This window comes from Rana temporaria, chromosome 3 (genome assembly GCF_905171775.1).
Source record: "Rana temporaria chromosome 3, aRanTem1.1, whole genome shotgun sequence".
NCBI classification, from domain to species: domain Eukaryota; kingdom Metazoa; phylum Chordata; class Amphibia; order Anura; family Ranidae; genus Rana; species Rana temporaria.
In genome coordinates, this window is record NC_053491.1 from 74,994,809 (window position 1) to 75,013,540 (window position 18,732).

The 18,732-nt window shown below is 41.7% G+C and overlaps 1 protein-coding gene across 7 annotated transcripts in view; it reads right to left on the reverse strand.

Annotated features, from left to right (window-relative positions):
- The window catches only part of SLTM (SAFB like transcription modulator), an 89,507-nt gene that overhangs the window by 51,965 nt on the left and 18,810 nt on the right, over positions 1 to 18,732 (reverse strand). For 4 of the 7 annotated variants that reach the window (XM_040342769.1, XM_040342767.1, XM_040342768.1 and 1 more), the window contains exons 2-5: positions 17,228 to 17,318; positions 15,434 to 15,495; positions 11,994 to 12,179; positions 1,277 to 1,327 (exon numbers count right to left, since the gene is read on the reverse strand). In XM_040342769.1, coding sequence (XP_040198703.1) covers positions 1,277 to 1,327; positions 11,994 to 12,179; positions 15,434 to 15,495; positions 17,228 to 17,318 — 390 coding nt within the window. The remainder of the gene's footprint in view (positions 1 to 1,276; positions 1,328 to 11,993; positions 12,180 to 15,433; positions 15,496 to 17,227; positions 17,319 to 18,732) is intronic. The other 3 variants (XM_040342771.1, XM_040342770.1, XM_040342772.1) reach the window with 3 other exon arrangements.

An 18,732-nucleotide genomic window follows, 5' to 3' on the forward strand; every position in this document is an offset into this window, starting at 1 on the left:
TAGATCGGGGATATGCAATTAGCGGACCTCCAGCTGTTGCAGAACTACAATTCCCATGAGGCATAGCAAGACTGACACCAGAGTCAGAGGCATGATGGGACTTGTAGTTTTGCAACAGCTGGAGGTCCGCTAATTGCATATCCCTGCTCTAGATTATCTTTTTGGTATAATAAAAGTGATTGAACAAAAAGAAAGAAGAAAAAAAAAAAACACACATGTTATACTTAGCAGCCCAGATTCTCCTTTTCTCAGGTTCCCCTTCCTATCAAGTGTCTCCCTATCAGCAGCTTGCTAAGGGGGCACCGGAGCAGAGTCACAGGTCCATGTGTCCAAACACTGTCACACCCTTCCTTGCCAATTGGCTGATTGACAGCCGCAGGAGCCAGGAGTGTCCCGAATGGCTTAGACACTCGTGGACATAACTGGAGTTAGATGGGCTCAGGTATGTAATTAGGGGGTGCTGAGGCAGCTGCTAAACACAAAAGTTGTTCGATCTTAATGCATAGAATGAATTGCGATAAAGGAGTTGTGAAGGCAGAAGATATATTTTTTTTAAGTTTCTCCAACTCTGAAAAGTAAAGACTGAAACATGATGCATTTAGAAAATAAATGCAATGTGTCCCAAGGCAGAACATTTTCCCTTGACCGTTTGAAAGCAATCCATGATAGAAATGTATTTTATTCCATGACAATGCAGCCAATGTAAATATAAAATCATACACGCAAAGATAGATTTGTATAAAATTTGAAATTACTCTACATGTGGGAATTTTGTTTAAAGACTGAACAACCAACAGCATTTCAAAGAGAAATATAGGACCCCCCCCCCCCCCCCCAGATAATTATACTTTCCTAGGTGAATGCAGAATTGGTCTGATGCGGCATCTATCCACCGCCAACTCTGCACTGAGAACCAATCGTTCACTCCGCTCTGCCCCCGCGCTCACTGGAGCATTGAGCTGTGACGGGTTGGCCAACTCAGAGGCTCGCCGAGAGGCATCAGTCCAGGCACCTGGCGGATCCAGACTATTGTTGTAATGCAGAGCCTGGACCGATTTCAGTGACGTCAGCAAAAGAGCAGACCTCAGACCGCCCTTTGTTGAAAACTGGTCACATGAGTGCAAAACAAAAATGGCACTCCTGTGACCCATAGAAGAAGTCCTGCCAAACAAGCTCAGGCTGGACTTTTGACTCCATGATAAAATTTGATAAAATTTGAATTGCAACCCGTCTTCAATTTTTTCAATTTCTTTCCCACAGAAAGTAAACGACTTACATCAGGCACAACATCATGGTCAGAAAAAGTTTGGGTATCCTGGTTTTCATCCTAAATGAAATGGAAACATTTTATAAACAAGGTAGGACAAAAAGGCTTTAAAAATATATAAAACAGAACGCAAAGTTATAAATCAACCTATACAGGTCCAATGGATTGATATACCATGCACCACAAAAGGCATGCAAATAATTTAATTTCCCCTGCTAGGAGGGAGAGAGAGGAGAGGGAGTTATGCGTTATATATTACAGAATGAATATCAATTTTGCTTAAAAAAAAATAAAAATAATAATCACAGAGGTGACGTCTATGCAACTAAATTAATTCAAACAGCAGTTTCTGAAGGACAATTTAAACCCCACAAAGGAGGGGTGGTACACGGGAATCTCGCTGTACAGACATCTTAATTAAGAAGGGACAAGCCAGTGATCTTTAAACAGAAAGGGTAGAATCCTTGCCCTTGATTCTGCCGACAGTCAAAAGGCTGGTCTAGACCCAGCCACAGGAAGGAGAGCATTCTTCCACAGAGAAAACACTATGGTGGGAAAAAACAGACGCACACCAAATGTCTTCCAGATCTTACGATAGCCCAGAAGAGAAGTAGCCTTTAGCATTGTAGGAACCTCACATTTCGAAACTTTCTCCAAACCTAGTCTACAATAGCTATGCGGTTAAATCTGGGTCCTTGAGTTCAATAATAACAATACTGTAAGGGCCAGGCAATGTCTCTCGAGGTTGGCGTACCACATATGTCTAGGCCAGAGCCAAGCAATCAGAATTAAGAAAATGCCCTTAAACGTCATCCTCAAAAATCAGAGGAAGAAGCGGCTTCGGGGGGGGGGCGGGGAAATGGCATAGAGAACTGGAGCATTCCTGTACCTGAAAATGGCTTACATCTGGGTTCCAAAACCCCTCTGTGCAAATTCACAACTTGGCCTGCGGGCAGACAAGCTGGGAATGTGACGCTCTACCCAAGACAGGATCCCATCTACAACTACTGCCACAGAAACATATCTGGCTTCCTGGTTCCTACATGAAGGATGTTCAACACTGCTTTATAAAATGTCCAACTGAATCCAGACCGGGTGACCTTCAAAACAGGATGGTCCAACATTGCTGAGAGAACTAAATAATTTATGGCTCCGGGATGTTGACACATGAGGCTCAAATGATGACCAAATCCTCTGCCTTTAAAATGGTGCCCAGGAAATACTTTGGCCTGAGCCATGTCCAGATACTGCAAATTGTTCCAGAAACCAATTTCTGAAGGTTCGGGATCCATCTGAGCCACTGTAACATTTGGAAAGTCCCAGACAAGTTGTCCAACAGAGTACACATCAACTACCCCATCAACAGGTAATCTAGACATCCCCTAATAGATGCAACATGTGCACAGTAATGCAAACACAGCACATTGATGAATACCCAAAGTGCAGACACATAGCTAAAAAGGGCAGGGCCACAAACTGGCAGAGTAGAAATCACAAAGAAAGAAATGGTGATGTGCCTGTTTGTTTCTTAAGGTGTTACTAAACCCACAACAGTGAAATCAGTCTGTAAATGCAGTAAAGCATGTTCTTTATACTCACTGTGGAACCTAAGGGGTTAATCTTCCACATTGTGTAAAAAGGCTGTTTAATCCTGACTTCTCTGATCCTCCCCTTTTTTAGCTGTCCTCAATCAATTAGCCAAAGTACAGAGCAGCAGTGGCAAGTCTGCACGTGCTCAGTTTGTTGTGCAGTAATAGATTTTTGGGGCTTTTTTGGCACAGGGTCATTCAGTGCTGTCCAGACAGACAGGAGTCATGCAGCTTCATAAGACAGTCAAAAGGAGAATGAAAACTCCAAGATTAACCAGTGATACTGATGGGGAGTACTCGTAATGGGGTACCCCAGGGGGGGGGGGGGTTCTGTCCTTGGACCAATCTTAATTTGTTCACAAACTACCTGGAGGATCGGGTAAACCATCATTCAATCTCTGCATTTGCGGACAATGCCAAGCAAGGCAATAACTTCTCTCTGCAGGATGTGTAAACCTTGCAAGAAGGTCTGAACAAATTAATTGGGTGGGCAACTACATGGAAAATTAGGTTTAATGTAGAAAAATTTGGGTGGCAAAAATATCAATGCAATCTATGCACGGTGGGGAGAACCTCTGGGGGAATCTAGGATGGACCTGGGGGTCCTAGTAGATGATGGCAGCAGCTTAGCATTGTATGCCATTGGTGAGCCTAACAAAGCAAACAGAATACTGACATGCATTAAAAAGGGGACCAAAAACAAGAATTCTCCCACTCTACAAGACTCCAGCCACACCTGGAGTATGCTGACCAGTTCTGGTTACCAGCCTTCAAGAAGGATGTACTGGAAATGGAGCGAGTACAAAGGGCAACAACACTAAAAAAAGGGTCTGGAGGATGTTGGTTATGAGGAAAGGTTGCGACCTCTGAACTTATTCTCTCTTGAGAAGAGATGCTTGAGTGGGAATATGATATCAATTTACAAATACCGCACTGGTGAACTCACAATAGGGAGAAAACTTTTTTTGCGGAAGGGAGTTGCACTACTTGCTGACCAGCCGCCGCAGTTATACAGGGGCAGGTCAGCTCCGCTGCGCGAGACGACGTAGGTATATGTCATCTCGCAGATCAGCCAATAGGGGTGCGTGCGCGGTGCTGGAAGCGCGCCCCCGGCTCGTCCTTGCTCCTGACGGGCAACCACGATCGCTCGTTACAGAGCGAGTCAGTCCCCCGCCCTTTCAGTTAGAACACACCCAGGGAGCATACTTAACCCCTTCCTCGCCCCCCAAGTGTTAACCCCTTCCTCGCCCCCCAAGTGTTAACCCCTTCCTCGCCCCCCAAGTGTTAACCCCTTCCTCGCCCCCCAAGTGTTAACCCCTTCCTCGCCCCCCAAGTGTTAACCCCTTCCTCGCCCCCCAAGTGTTAACCCCTTCCTCGCCCCCCAAGTGTTAACCCCTTCCTCGCCAGTGGCATTTTTATAGTAATCAATGCATTTTTATAGCACTGATCGCTATTAAAAATGCCAATGGTTCCAAAAATGTGTCAAAAGTGTCTGCCATAAGGCCGCAGTACCGATAAAAATCACTGATCGCCGCCATTACTAGTAAAAAAAAAAAAAATAATAAAAATGCCATAAAACTATGCCCTATTTTGTAGACGCTATAACTTTTGCACAAACCGTCAAACGCTTATTGCAAATTTTTTTCACGAAAAATATGTAGAAGAATACATATCGGCCTAAACTAGGGAAAAAAAGTTTATTTTTTATATATTTTGTGGATATTTATTATAGAAAAAAAATTGTCGCTCTATTTTTGTTTATAGCGCAAAAAATAAAAACTGCAGAGGTGATCAAATACCACCAAAAGAAAGCTCTATTTGTGGGGAAAAAAAGGAGCCAAGTCGCACGACCGCGCAATTATCAGTTAAAACGACGCAGTGCGGAATCGCAAAAAAGTGGCAGGGTCATTGACCAGCAATATGGTCCGGGGCTGAAGTGGTTAAGACACGAGACCACTCAAAATTAGCAGAAAAAGGGTTTAACCTTAAAATCTGTAGAGGGTAATTTACTGTAAGAGTGGCAAGGATGTGGAATAACCTTCCACAGGTGGTGGCATCGATAGTTTTGATCAACTATTAGACAAGTACCTTAACGACCACAACATACAGGGATATACAATGGCAGCAAGCAGCCCCCCCCCAATCAGTTAACAGCATGAGCTAGGGGCATCTTTTACAGCAGGACTGTTCCCAGCATGTCCTTTATAATATATATTGCATGGTGATGAGACAAAAGGTTCAGGGTATGCAAGGCCTCAAATACTCCCAAAATCCAGACAAATTATGCCAGATGAGGATCGGCACAACCACGCCCGACCAAAAGTCTGACGTCACTTCCTGCTCATGCCCAACAGCATCCCAGCAGGTTTAGTCCTTAACCACTAGAATACCGGCCGCATGTAAAATGACGGCTTCACAGTGGCTCTGGAAACTCAACAGGACGTCAATTGACGTCTTGGATTCCTCCGGCCACTGGGGGGCGCGCGAGCGCGCCGGCGGAGGCGCGCCCCCGAGATGCCGATGCGCGTGCCTGGCGGTCGCGATGTCAGCCAGGCACCCACCATCAGCAGTGACAGAGCAGGGACGTGGAGCTCTGTGTGTAAACACAGAGCTCCACGTCCTGTCAGGGGAGAGAGGAGACCGATCTGTGTCTCTTGTACATAGGGACACAGATCGGTTACCTCCCCCAGTCACCCCCCCTCCACCTACAGTTAGAACACACCCAGGCTACACATTTAACCCCTTCCTCACCCCCTAGTGTTAACCCCTTCAATGCCAGTCACATTTATACAGTAATTAGTGCATATTTATTTATAGCACTGATCGCAGTATAAATGGGAATGGCGCCAAAAATGTGTCAAAAGTGTCCGATGTGTCCGCCATAATGTCGCAGTCCCAATAAAAAAAAAACGCAGATCGCCGCCATTACTAGTAAAAAAAATAAAAATATTATTATTATTATTATTATTAATATTATTAATTCTGTCCCATATTTTGTAAGCACTTATTGCGATTTTTTTTTTTTGTTTACCAAAAATATGTAGACGAATACGTATCGACCTAAACTGAGAAAAAAAAATTTGGAAAAAAAAAATTTGGCTATTTATTATAGCAACAAGTAAAAAATACTGAATTTTTTTTCAAAATTGTTGCTTTTTTTGTTTTATAGCGCAAAAAATAAAAACCGCAGAGGTGATCAAATACCACCAAAAGAAAGCTCTATTTGTGGGGAAAAAAAGGACACCAATTTTGTTTGGGAGCCACGTCGCACAACCGCGCAATTGTCAGTTAAAGCGACACAGTGCCGGAAGCTGAAATTTCACCTGGTCAGGAGGGGGGTATATGTGCCCGGTATGGAAGTGGTTAATGCCTAGAAAAGATAGCTCATGAAAAAGACGATACAGACGAAACATGTCAGGATGCTGCTGGGCATGAGCAAAATGTGATGTAGGTAGAAGTGACATAACTGGCAGGTACTGAGACCGGCAACTTGCCAAGTCTTGTGTATCATTTGCAGTTATGGTTTCTATGCTTTACATTATATGCTACAGTGGGGAAATTTGATCCTCTGCAGATTTTGTAAGCTAGCCCACTTACAAAAAAAATAAGGGTCTATAATGTTTACTATAGGTGTATTTTAAGTGATAGACAGAATATCAACCAAAAATACAAAAAAAAAAAAAAAAAAAAACACACACACACGATACAAATGTTCTAAATTAAGTTGCCGTTCAGCGAGCAAAATATGTATTTGATCCTCAAACAATAAATTTGTACTTGGTGGAGAAACACTTATAGGCAAGCACAGAGGCAGGGGCGGACAATCTCCGGGCGCCAGGACGCAATTGCGACAAGAAATTGTGACCTGGCGCCCGCCGGTAATTAAGGCCGCAGCTTTGGGGAGGTGGGGGCCATCTGGTGGTGGCCGTTGGCATTACAAGTTAAACAGCAATTCTAATACGTAATTTTTCACTATTTTCACTGCCATCTCCTTCCCTCTAATTAGAACCCCCAAACATTATATATTTTTTTTTTATTCCAACACCCTAGAAAATAAAATGGCGACCGTTGCAGTACTTTGTCACGCCGTATTTGCGCAGCAGTCTTACAAGCGCGTTTTTTTGTGAAAAAAAATTACACTTTTTTTTATTAAAAAATAAGACAGTAAAGTTATCCCAATTTTTTTTAATATTGTGAAAGATAATGTTATGCCGAGTAAATTGATACCCAACATGTCACGCTTCAAAATTGCGTCCGCTCGTGGAATGCCGACAAATTTTTACCCTTTAAAATCTCTATAGGCGACGTTTAAAAAAAAATCTACAGGTTGCATGTTTTGAGTTAGAGGAAGTCTAGAGCTAGAATTATTGCTCTCGCTCTAATGATCGCGGCGATACCTCACATGTGTGGTTTGAAAACCGTTTACATATGCGGGCGCTACTCACGTATGTGTTCGCTTTCTAGCTCCTAACTTTTTTAGCTGGCTCCTAGATTCCAAGCAAATTTGTCAAACCCTGCACAGAGGTAAGGTATTTCTTGTAGTTGGTTATCAGGTCCGCAGACATATCAGGAGGGATTTTGGCCCACTCTTTAATGGATCTTCTCTAAATTTAAAGTGGTTGTTAACCCACGTCTATAAAAAGCTCCCATCCCCTCTGTAATAATAAGTGCCCATGTTATACATCTCTCCTCTGACGGGCCGACAGCTGCCAGGGAGGATGGAGAGAGGGCCAAGGAGTCATGTGATCGATGAAAGCCGCTGTGTTATAGGTACAGATAGAATATTTTTTTATTTAATAGGCACTTGTTATATTACAGAGGGGATAAGAGCATTTTATATTAAATTAATGAGAGCAGCAGGAGTGGAGGGGGTGGGCGCTGACACAAGCAGACAGAAAGGGAGGGGGGAGAGGACAAAGGAAAGGACAGAGCAAGGCTGCGGATGACAGAGGCACATATGCTGACCGTTGTGTTAAGGCTCAGCAGCCGTGATACACTGTGGGCTTTCTAAACTGTACATAAAACTGAAGATACACATATATATCTTGTGTATCATCTGAGGCTGTTCACTTCACTGGGTATATGCGAGGGTTTACATCCACGTCAGGGGAACAAGGATCCGTTTCTCTTTTAGGTTAACAAGTGCTTTAAAAAGTTTGATGACCCATCTTCAGTGGAAGAAGGTTCTCATCCAAGATTTTACAATACATAGCCCCGTTCATTGGTCCCTCAATGCAGCAAGGTAGGCTTGTACCTTTTAGCAGAGAAACAGCCCCAGAGCATCATGTTTCCATCTCCAAGCTTGTCTGTGGGGATGGCGTTTTTGGGGTCATGGTCAGCATTTTTCTTCCTCCAAACATGGAGTGGCCAGGTAACGCCAAAAAACTCAATTATGGTCTTATCTGACCACCGTACTTTTTCCCAGTCCTTTCTCTGAATCATTTTGATGGTAATTGGCATGACTGTAAACAAGCCTTCTTGAGGAGGGGGACTTGCCATGTTTGGAAGAAAAATGCTGACCATGACCCCAAGAACATCATCCCTGCAGTCAAACTTGGGAGGTGGAAACATGCTTTGGGGGCATTTCTCTGCTAAAAAAAGGTACAGACCAACTTTGCCGCATTAAGGGGCAAATGGACAGGACCCAAGTACTGTAACATTTTGGATGAAAACTTTCTTCCCTCAGCCAGAAAACTGAAGATAGGTCATGGATGGGTCTTCCAGCATGAGCGTGACCCAAAAGGCAACAAAGGATTGGCTGAGGAAGCACATCAATGTCAGGGAGTGACCTAGCCATACTTATTTTACCCAATGAAATGCAACTCATTTGTGGTTGATATTTGTCTATCATTTGAAATACACCTACGATTAAAAAAATAAAATTATAGACCCTTCATTTCTTTGTAAGTGAGCAAACGTGCAAAATCTGCAGGTGATCAAATATTTTTCCCTACTGTACAATGCAAGAAACTGTATTTACATGACATTAGGGGGTTTGGCTGGCTATGGGGTGGGTTGTTTAACCACCTCCCCTGCTGAGCTGATGTGTTCTGATATGCAAGCTTTTTTATAGCTTGGCCTGCTGGGTTAAAAAAAAAAAATTATCCTAGCCTGAACTGTATATTACAAATAAAAGTTATATATCCTCCCCCCCAACTATATAACAAAAGCACGTTTACAAATTTATCAGATACCTTTTTTAAAAACATTTTAGGCCTCATGCAGAATGGACGTTAAAGAAAAAAACGCCAGTAGCTTTTCAACATTTTTCAAATAGCATTTTTCCATGTTTATTTAATAAAAAAAAAAAAAAAAAATCCTCAATGGATCAAAAACGTCCAAAAACACAGGCGGGTCACATTTAAGTGTTTATAGGTGTTTGACATTAGAGCGTGTTTACAGCTGAAAACAGCCAAAAAGCTCCTCTGAGAACCCACCCCAGCCAAAAACCGCCGATAACAGCCGTGTGTGCGCATAGACACATAGGCTAACATGATGGGGAGTTTGAACACGCTCGAAGACAAAAACAGCTAGTGTAAAAACATCCAAAAAAGTCCAGCGTGCATGAGGCCTTAAAGGTTTTTCCCTTTAAACTCATGTAGAAAGCAAATTTAAACATGCAGTCGGATGGGATCCCAATTAAAAGCAAATTAGCTGCCCGATTCCCAAGTGGAGTCATGAAGATAAAATATTCCTTTAAAATGTGCTGTACTGACAAACTGATTGGTACAGCAATCTCCCCCGCTGTTCTATTGTGCCCTGACAGGAGGGGACAGCCCCAGACAACGCCACTCCTATTCTTAGCCACTCCTTCGATGGAAGTTAGCTTCTGTCAGACCTGCGGGCCAAATGCTGTCTGGTTTCTATTGAACCTGCAGATGCCACTAGACATTCAGCTTGTGTGCAAGGGGCTTTAGGTCTTTTAAGATGTTCGTCACACCTACACATTCTCCAGCCAGCTACACGTTTTTTGTATAACATGAAAATCCAGCAAACCAATGATTTTAAAGAAATATAACATATAACTCCAATATACCATCAAAAGACCATATGTACAGTAAAAATTCAAAAAATTAGGGGCAAAAAAACAAAAAAAAAAAAAAACACACAGCTTATGTGCATAGGCAATAAAATCAAATGCATACATCTCAAAAGCTGCAAAAAGCATAGGGAACTCGTGTGAGCCATACCGCAAGAGCTTACAGTGGAGTTACAAGCAAAACCCTATGCACACCAACAAATCAAGGGGTTTTTTTTCCTGCCCAAAAAAAATGTATGGCTGAACACAATTTCTCTTCCAAACTGCACACCCAGAAGATCACCCTACTTGTTCCCAGTTAACCTTTGCTGCCTTAAATGTAACCTCTTTGCTTACTAGAGGTGTGAGAAGGCTGGTTCTTTGTCCAATGAGCATGCTGGAGATAAAGGCAAGAAACCAGGAACTGTCACAAATGTGACCGAGCTGTGTGACGGGGGTGGACATGTGTATGTACATAGAGACACACAAATCTAAAAATCAAAAAGGTATTTTCAGTAATTGGATTCAAAAGGTAAACTTATTTTATAAAGATGCTTTACACACAGAGTGATAGGATTTCAAGCATTACTCTTTTCATTCTGAGGATTATGCCTTACAGCTAGTGAAAACCCAAAACTCGCCATCTCAGAAAATTAGATTACACAAGACCAATAAATGGATTTTTAATTACAGAAATGTTCGCTTGCTGAAAAGTATGTCAATGTACAGTATAGTATGCACGCGCTCCTTGGTCGGGTCATCAATGCAGTGTGGCATGGAGGCGATCTGCCTGTGGCACTGCTGAGGTGTTATGGAATCCCAGATTGCTTTGATAGCGGCCTTCAGCTCATCTGCATTGTTGGGTCTGGTATCTCGTGTTCCTCTTGAAAACACCCAACAGATTCTCTATGGGGTTTAGGTCAGGCGAGTTTGCTGGCCAATAAATCAGTGATACCGTGAGGATTAAACCAGGTATTGGTACTTTAGGTAGTGTGGGCGGGTGCCAAGTCCTGCTGGCAAATGAAATCATCCATAAAGCTGGTCAGCAGAGGGAAACATGAAGTGAACCAAGATCAATTTTTTATTTATTTTTTTTACCAATTATTCGTGCAGCAGTGCATACTATACATGGACATATTTTTCAGTGAGCCAACATTTGATTAAAAATATATATTTTTTTAAATGGTCTCATGTAAAATTCTAATTTTCTGAGATAATCAATTTTGAGTTTACACTAGCTGTAAAACAATAATCATGAAAATTAAAAGAAATAATTTTTTTAAATACATCAATCTGTGTGTAATTTATATAAATATGAGTTTCAATGTTTGACTTCAATTACTAAAAAAAAAAAAAAAAATTCTTCATCTCTTTAAAGTGGAGTTACTGGCTTTTGTTTATTAAAAGTCATCAGCGCCGTCATAGCCACCTGGTCGTGACAGCTTTCGGCTTCCTGGCCAGGCACACAGCGCATTTGCGAGTTGTGCCCAACATTCCCAGTTAACAGCAATCTTCTGGGACCTGTCACATGCCCCAGAATATCAATGAGAGGGAGGAGTCACCTAGGCGGCCCATGGGAGGAAGTGGGACAGGAAGTCCCCTTCAAAAGTATCCACCCCCCCCCCCCCCCCCCCCCCAAAAAAAATAACATGCCAAACGTGGCATGTAAGGGCACACAAGGAGTACTTAAGGCAGAAGTTCCATTTTTTGGATGGAACTTCGCTTTAATATACAAAGAAATATTTATATTTTGAATTGGTAATTGTGTCACTGTTAGGGAGATGTTGAAACAAGTGACATTTTGCATAGATTTCTGCTACATTACTGTTGTGTCTATAGGAAAGGAATTGAAAAGGGTAATTTCCCCAATGCAAAAGTTTCAAAGCTTCATACAATTAAAGAAATCAGAAAAAATAAAAGCAGAATCCCGAAGCCAAAGAGAATTTTTCAGTTTTAAGATTTTCAAAGCAAACACAAAAGAAAAAGCTAATTTATATAGACGATACCCATTTTGTTCATATCCACAAAACACCCACAGCAGAGCAATTTAAAACTCAATTTGCAGCCACGAAGTAAATCTATGATTGTACTGTGATTTCAAAGTAACCACTCAGCATACTTGGTTTTGAGGTTCTTTTTCAGAGTCTTCTTCTGCAGGGACAGGCTGCGATTCATTGCACGTCATGCCTTCTGGGGATAGCACTGTGACAGACTTAGAATTTTCTTCATCATGCTCCTCAGTATCCTTTACTTCATCATCACTATCATCTTGATCACTTACATCTTGAGACTCCAGCTCAAATTCCTTTTTTGAAAAAGGCAAACAATGTGAATCTCATATGTTCTGAGAAAACCTTGCTTACCCTTTAACTGCAAGTGGGTCGGAATTTGTTTGCCAACTTATTACAAACTTGGAAGATTATAATCTGGTGCCGATCATGCTAGTTACCTTTTTGGGCATGTTACTCAATTGTATACAGGATACTTTTTTTAAGCACTTTTAAGCCTTATAACCTTTCTAAAATGTGAACAGAAGTCCTTCCCCTACATTATCCCCATGTTGTTTCGGGTTTCTCTTACAGAGCCAAAATGCAGACAAAAAAAAAACAAAAGTATGAAATAAACGCAAAATGGTGAAGGATAACCAGGACATCGTGGCAGGTGTAGACAAAGTAAATATAGGACAGTTCATTTTCACATCTTTGAAACATATTGTAACGTTTGGAAAGAGGTCTTGTTGAAATGTCCACTTGATGTTATCTAGATAGTCTACACCAGGCGAGGGCGAACTCGGCCCTCCAGCTGTTTTGAAGCTACAAGTCCCATGAGACATTGCAAGACCCTGACAATCACAGGCATGACTCCTAGAGACAGAGGCATGATGGGATTTGCAGTCTCACTGCAGCTGGAGGACCGAGATTGCCCACCCCTGGTCTACACCAACCATAGGAAACCAATGTCCATTGGAATTTCTACCTTCACTAGTGGTAGTACCCTCTTCTGCACTGCTGTTCTGGCAAGGGTTTGAGTTTAAATAAACAAAAAAAGATGGCGCGGCTTTTTTTGTTTATTTTTGCTTTTGTGTTATCGCACGCCAGCTGCTGCCTGGGGTTAGAGGGTGGGAGGATACTAGCGCGGTTTCTTATTTTTTCTTTGTAAGGGTTTGAGTTTAATGGATTAGAGCTAAATGAGGAGTTATTCATCATTCTTCAGTAGCCTTGAAGCCGCTTAGATACTTTAGTTTATCAGCTTTAGTGCAAGAACAGAGACCCCAGCTAGCCTACACATTTAAAGCGGTTGTATACTCGCACACAAAAAAAAAAAAAAAAAAAAAGGAGAAGAAAAACCCTGGAAGACAAAAAGCATAATGAGCAAGTATACAGCGCATATTAGCTCATTATGAAATACCTCAGAACGAAGCCCCCGTATCGGAGCCTGGTCCACGCCGAGGATGCTGACATTTTGCCCTCGTCGTGTCTTCCGGGTTCGCGGCTCCGTCGCTGTCGTCACTCCCGCACATGTGCCACATAGTTTAATTCCCGGCAAGGTCCAGCAGCATCTGCAGGACCTTCACCCGGGCATTCAAAGCGCATGCAAAGGGAATATCTCCTAAACCGTATAAATTTAGGAGATATTAATTTAACCTACAGGTAAGCCTTATTATAGGCTTGCCTGTAGGTAAAAGTGTCAAGTTTGGGTGTACAATGGCTTTAAACAGGGTCTTCCATTAATCAAAAAAAAGGTAGCCCCATTTAAAGCTAACCTTCAGTCATCTCATCTTTCCACCCATTAAATTTTCTGCCCTTGTTTTAACTCGGGATAGTAAAACATTTTTTTTCCTGCCAGTAAATACTTTATACAGTCCAATTCCTTTGTCTGGTCCAAAGCCTAAGGACATGACATGCATAGTTCGTTGGGGGGGGGGGGCTGGAGGTGTGTCTGTAAATCCAGGAATTGAAGACGCAGCAGCTTCGGCTTCCCCGTGAAAATGGTTGCAGCCAGACTCACTGGAGGGAGATTTCTGCAGCACATTAGGCAAGTACAGAATCACAGTATATATAAAAAGATGCAAAGTGGTTGGAGGGAAGCTTCAGAATGGCAAAGATGTTTTTATTTCTAATTATGTGAGCAGACTGCAGCTCCTCTTTAAATATGTGCAGTTAATCAAAGACTTGGATTCAAGAAAACCCAGTGGAATAGGGGAAATCATCATCTGAAAACTACATTTCCTGCATGCAATATCTTTTATTGTCATGCAATGCATCAGGAAAGCAGATTATCCACAGGATGCAGATCCTGGAGTTTAGACCAAGACTAAATGGTTCTCTAGTTGCAGTTTAACATGACAGAAAAGCTGCTGCCCTTCAATCGAACTAGGTCAAAGCAGCAAGCTTACATGCCAACCTTACTAGTTAACCCCATTTGTAAGGTAAACAGAACAACCTTAAAAGCTTCAACTTGTTCAAAAGCAGTGTACACAGCAAGCTTTTAGGGATCGTTCACACTAGTTTTTCACTCAGAAGAGCATTTTAAATACTCTTCAGAGAGTGTTTGACAGGTATAGAGCACACTTACTGCCTGCACATAACCCCTAAAAAAACCTGCACTAGTGCAAGCCAACGGTGTGCATAGCATGGGTTTTGCTGGGCAATTGCATTGGGCATGTGGGTAGCTCCATATAAAAAAAAAAAAAAAAAAAGGGACAGAGGTATAATTCCTGCCACCGCCCCAGCCATTGCCTCAGCAGTAAAGACTTTTAATCTCTCCAAACTGGAAGGAAAAAAATGGTGCTTTAGAAGCTTCAAAGCTTGAAACACACTGGGGCTGGTTTACTAAAACTGGAGAATGAAAAATCTGGTGCAGCTGTGATTAGTGGACAGCTTCTAACTTCAGCGCGCTCAATTAAAATGCAAGTTCACCTTTACAGAACTATCTGTAAGGTTAACTTAAACAGGACACCCTCCTCGGAGCCCCTAAATTCCTCCCCCTCTCCTTCCCCTAGGCCATTCTTTTGGCTAAAAAAAAAACACACTTGTAAAATGCCTATATATATAATCTGTTAATTTGCTATGCTCAAGTGTGAATGGAGCCTTATACAAGCTGAAGGCATAAACATATCTTGCTCTACGGTGTCCCCACTAAGCTTGTATGAAAAATCATAGGTTGTGTCTACAATTCATGCAATAAATAAGTTCACTAGCCTATTCACTGAATTTTAATTGAAAGAAAACGTGACAAAAATAGTGTAAACTTGAACATAATAAGATGGTCTCTTAGGTCTGTTCAATAACTCTAATACTTTGAGAGAATCTTCATAGAATTAGCTTCTGTAAACAAATTTCCCATAACCCTTCTCTTTCAATAAGAAAGCTTAGCCTCTGAGAACAGGATGAAAGTCTATTTCCAATGCATAGCCAACCTTAAACATTGCAATATTTAAAACAAAATTCATGTCACTGTGTAGATTTAAAATTAAAATAACTTCCATTATTTGTTTTCTTTTCAAAAGAAATGTTAAATTCTTCATTACGGATTAGAGCATTTTGTATATAATTTTACCTTAACTAAATCTTCTTCCATAGAAGCTTCGCACCCAGATTCGTCAGCCTCCTGCTTCTTGCCTGTAATTTGGAGCACAAAAACAGATCTTTAGAAAGCAAGATTTAGTGTGCAATCACATGGATGATCATCATCAATATTCCAATCACACTTTCCTGGATAAGGCTTTAGGAGTAATGGGCACTGCAATAAGCAACATCAGATCAAATGCACATTCGTCAATAATGTTCAAATCATTACTGAAGAAAGATCATATGACAGACAGTGCAACAGGTCTGTGTGCTGGTGAAAATGTGCATTTGACATGGGTAATGGCACACGCCGTGAACTCCAGTGGCAAACAAACTAAAAATTCCTATGGCTGAAACGACAGGTAGGTACAAAGATGCAGCTACTCAGTCCACAATGCAGTATTCCAAGCGGACAGCCACTGCTTGTGGTTAGGGACAAAAAGATCATGATTTGAAACACTGCACATAATCACTAGCCAAGAAGAGTCATGGATGGCTACGGCTGATTTTCACATGCACCAGTCATTCCAGCTACAGAAAATGAGCAGTGTATCCAGATTTGAATGTGTGCATGAATGTGAGATCAGAATTAAAAAAAGAAAGCTTCAATATATAAACATATATAATGTTAAATCCCTTCACTTTTTTGTTGCCTGTGTCCCATTAGAGAAATCTCCATTCACTACCCAAGCTGGAAATAAGCAGAGGACATCTCTCTAATAAGTGAAAGTACCAGATCAGTACAAGGATCCCCATTGTAAGATTTACCCCAACATGACAAATCAAACTAAATAGAAGCTGTCACCAGACCATTCACGTCTTCCCATAAGATTATTCCTGAATTTAACTTATTTTAGGTTTGTTATTCAATTATAAAAGCCCCCTTGTGTAAAGATCTAAAAGGCCTGAGACTGCTGCCATCTTTAATGTCACAAGTAGCACTAGCCGACTTAAAGCTGTCTGTCAATTACATATTTCCCTTCGCTCCTCACTGGTAGCTAAATAAAAGGATGTAGAAAAAGCTGCCAGCAGAAATAATAGGCACTCAAAGAAAAGCAGAAAGCTTTAACAATGGGGGAGGGAGGCGCTGTGCCAAGTGATTAAAAGGTCTGGTTCACACTCGTGTGATTTCAGAGGCTTGAAAAGCACAGATCGCAGGATAATGAAAATCGCATTGTTTTCAATGGTGTCTGTTCATATAAATGCAACTCGGCACAGAAAGATTTTTTAAAAAGGTTTCTGTACTCGACCCCCAGGCGATTTGATTGGAGCAAATGCAAACCCACTGCAACAGGGCAGGCAAGTATAACATGTTTTTTTGTGAAAAAAAAAAGTAACACACAAACTTTATCCTTAGACCCCTTTCACATTAAGGCGTTTTTTGATGCAGTACAGCGCTAAAAATAGCACTGCTATACCGCATGAAAAAAATCAGGCTTTCGCACTGAAGCGGTGCGGTAGCAGGGCCACTCCAAAAGTCCTGCTAGCCACATCTTTGGAGCGGTATAGGAGCAGGGTGTTTACCGCTCCTATACCACGCCTTCCCATTGAAATCAATGGGAAACCGCGGTAATGCCGCTAGCGGGGGTTAAAACCTCACCACTAGCGACCGAATATCGCGGTAAATACGACGCTAAAAATAGCGTGGCTATACAGTCACCACACCTCCGCTGCCCAATGTGAAAGCAGCCTAAAAACACAGTGCCAACTCTGATCACAACTCTGAACTGTCAAAAACTCTGGAGAAAGGTAGAAGAAAAGACTGAAAAGACCCGATACATACCCTTGTTCTTCAATAGTTTTTTTGTAGGAGGAGTATCTGCAGAAGGACTTATTTCAACATTATCAGGATCACCACCTTCTTCTTCAATTGCCTGTAAAGAAAAATTACAACAATGAAGGTTAAAGAATCTGTAATTTCATAAACATCTGCATCAATATGTCACAGAAAAATTACAACTACCATTTTATTGCATTCAGAAAATATAAAAACTATAAAAAAAGGGGAGGGGTGAACCAGCCAAAAAAAAAAATTGCAATACTTTGTCACACCGCATCTGCGCATTAGTCTTACTAGCGCAATTCTTTGGGGGAAACATTCACACACACACACACACACACACACACACACACACACACACACACACACCTTTTAAATTAGCCCAATTAGAATATTTGCAGCTTCTATGGGGCAGCAGCCTGGTGGTGTTTTAAGACACAGGTCAGAAAAGCAAGTTAAGTGCAGCCTCTTATTTCAGGCATGTCTGATTTTGTAATGACATGGTTACTTGTGTAATTTGTACCCATGAAAAACGACCTCTTAAATTTGGACAGACAATGGAGCAAAAACACAGTGCACCTAAAGTGGTTCTATGCATAAATGTAAAAGCTTATGTGCTGCTGTCCTCTCGGTCACCCCCCTTAATATTTACCCGAGCCCGATCCAGCAATGTGCACAAGAGCATAAGCTCTCCCAGATGTCTCCCTCATTGGCTGAGACAACAGTGGAAGCCATTGGCTCCTGCTGCTGTCAATCACAGCCAGTGATGAGTGCGAAGCCGAGCCGTGCTCCGTGTCTCAGGAATGAGCACACAGTGGCCCTAGAGCAAGCGGCTTGTTATGGGAGAACTCAGCAGGGGGAGACCCAGGAGCACCGGAAGTAGACCCAAGAAGTGGATCGGGTGTGCTCTGTGCAAAGCCACTGCACAGAGCAGGTAAGCATGTTAGAGAGAGAAAAAATAAAAATAATCTGAACCTTTACAAACACTTAAATATTAAAGCCCAACTTCGGGCTGCTTATAAAAACGTATCCATGCAGCAGGAAAATTTTTAAATAATTCTACATACTTGCACTTTAGTTCTTGTATTAAACAGATTTGTAGATAATTTTCATAAAATGTTATATTTCTGGAGGTTTAAGTGTATGCCTAAAGCAGAACCTGACTTCTAGCAGGCTCACCTAAGCTGGGTTTTTTTTGGGATACTGGGGAAGTCTATATACCCAAATCCTGCTAGTATGCTCTTCTGCACATTCTACCATTGCAGTGTTGCCCTGAGAGTTTTAGATTCTCCAGCTTTCCAAAAAAAAAAAAGTGCAGCTCTTGATTTTTTTTAAAGCCCTGTTCGCATTAGTGCAGTTTCAGATGCAGCTTGAGTCGCATAAGTTGGCAACAGAAAGGACGTTTTCAATGGTACCCACTACCCGGTTACATCAATGCAATTCATCATGGCACTATTCTGGAAATGTTTCCTGTACTTTGGTGCAATTCCAGCCCCATAAAATTTGCA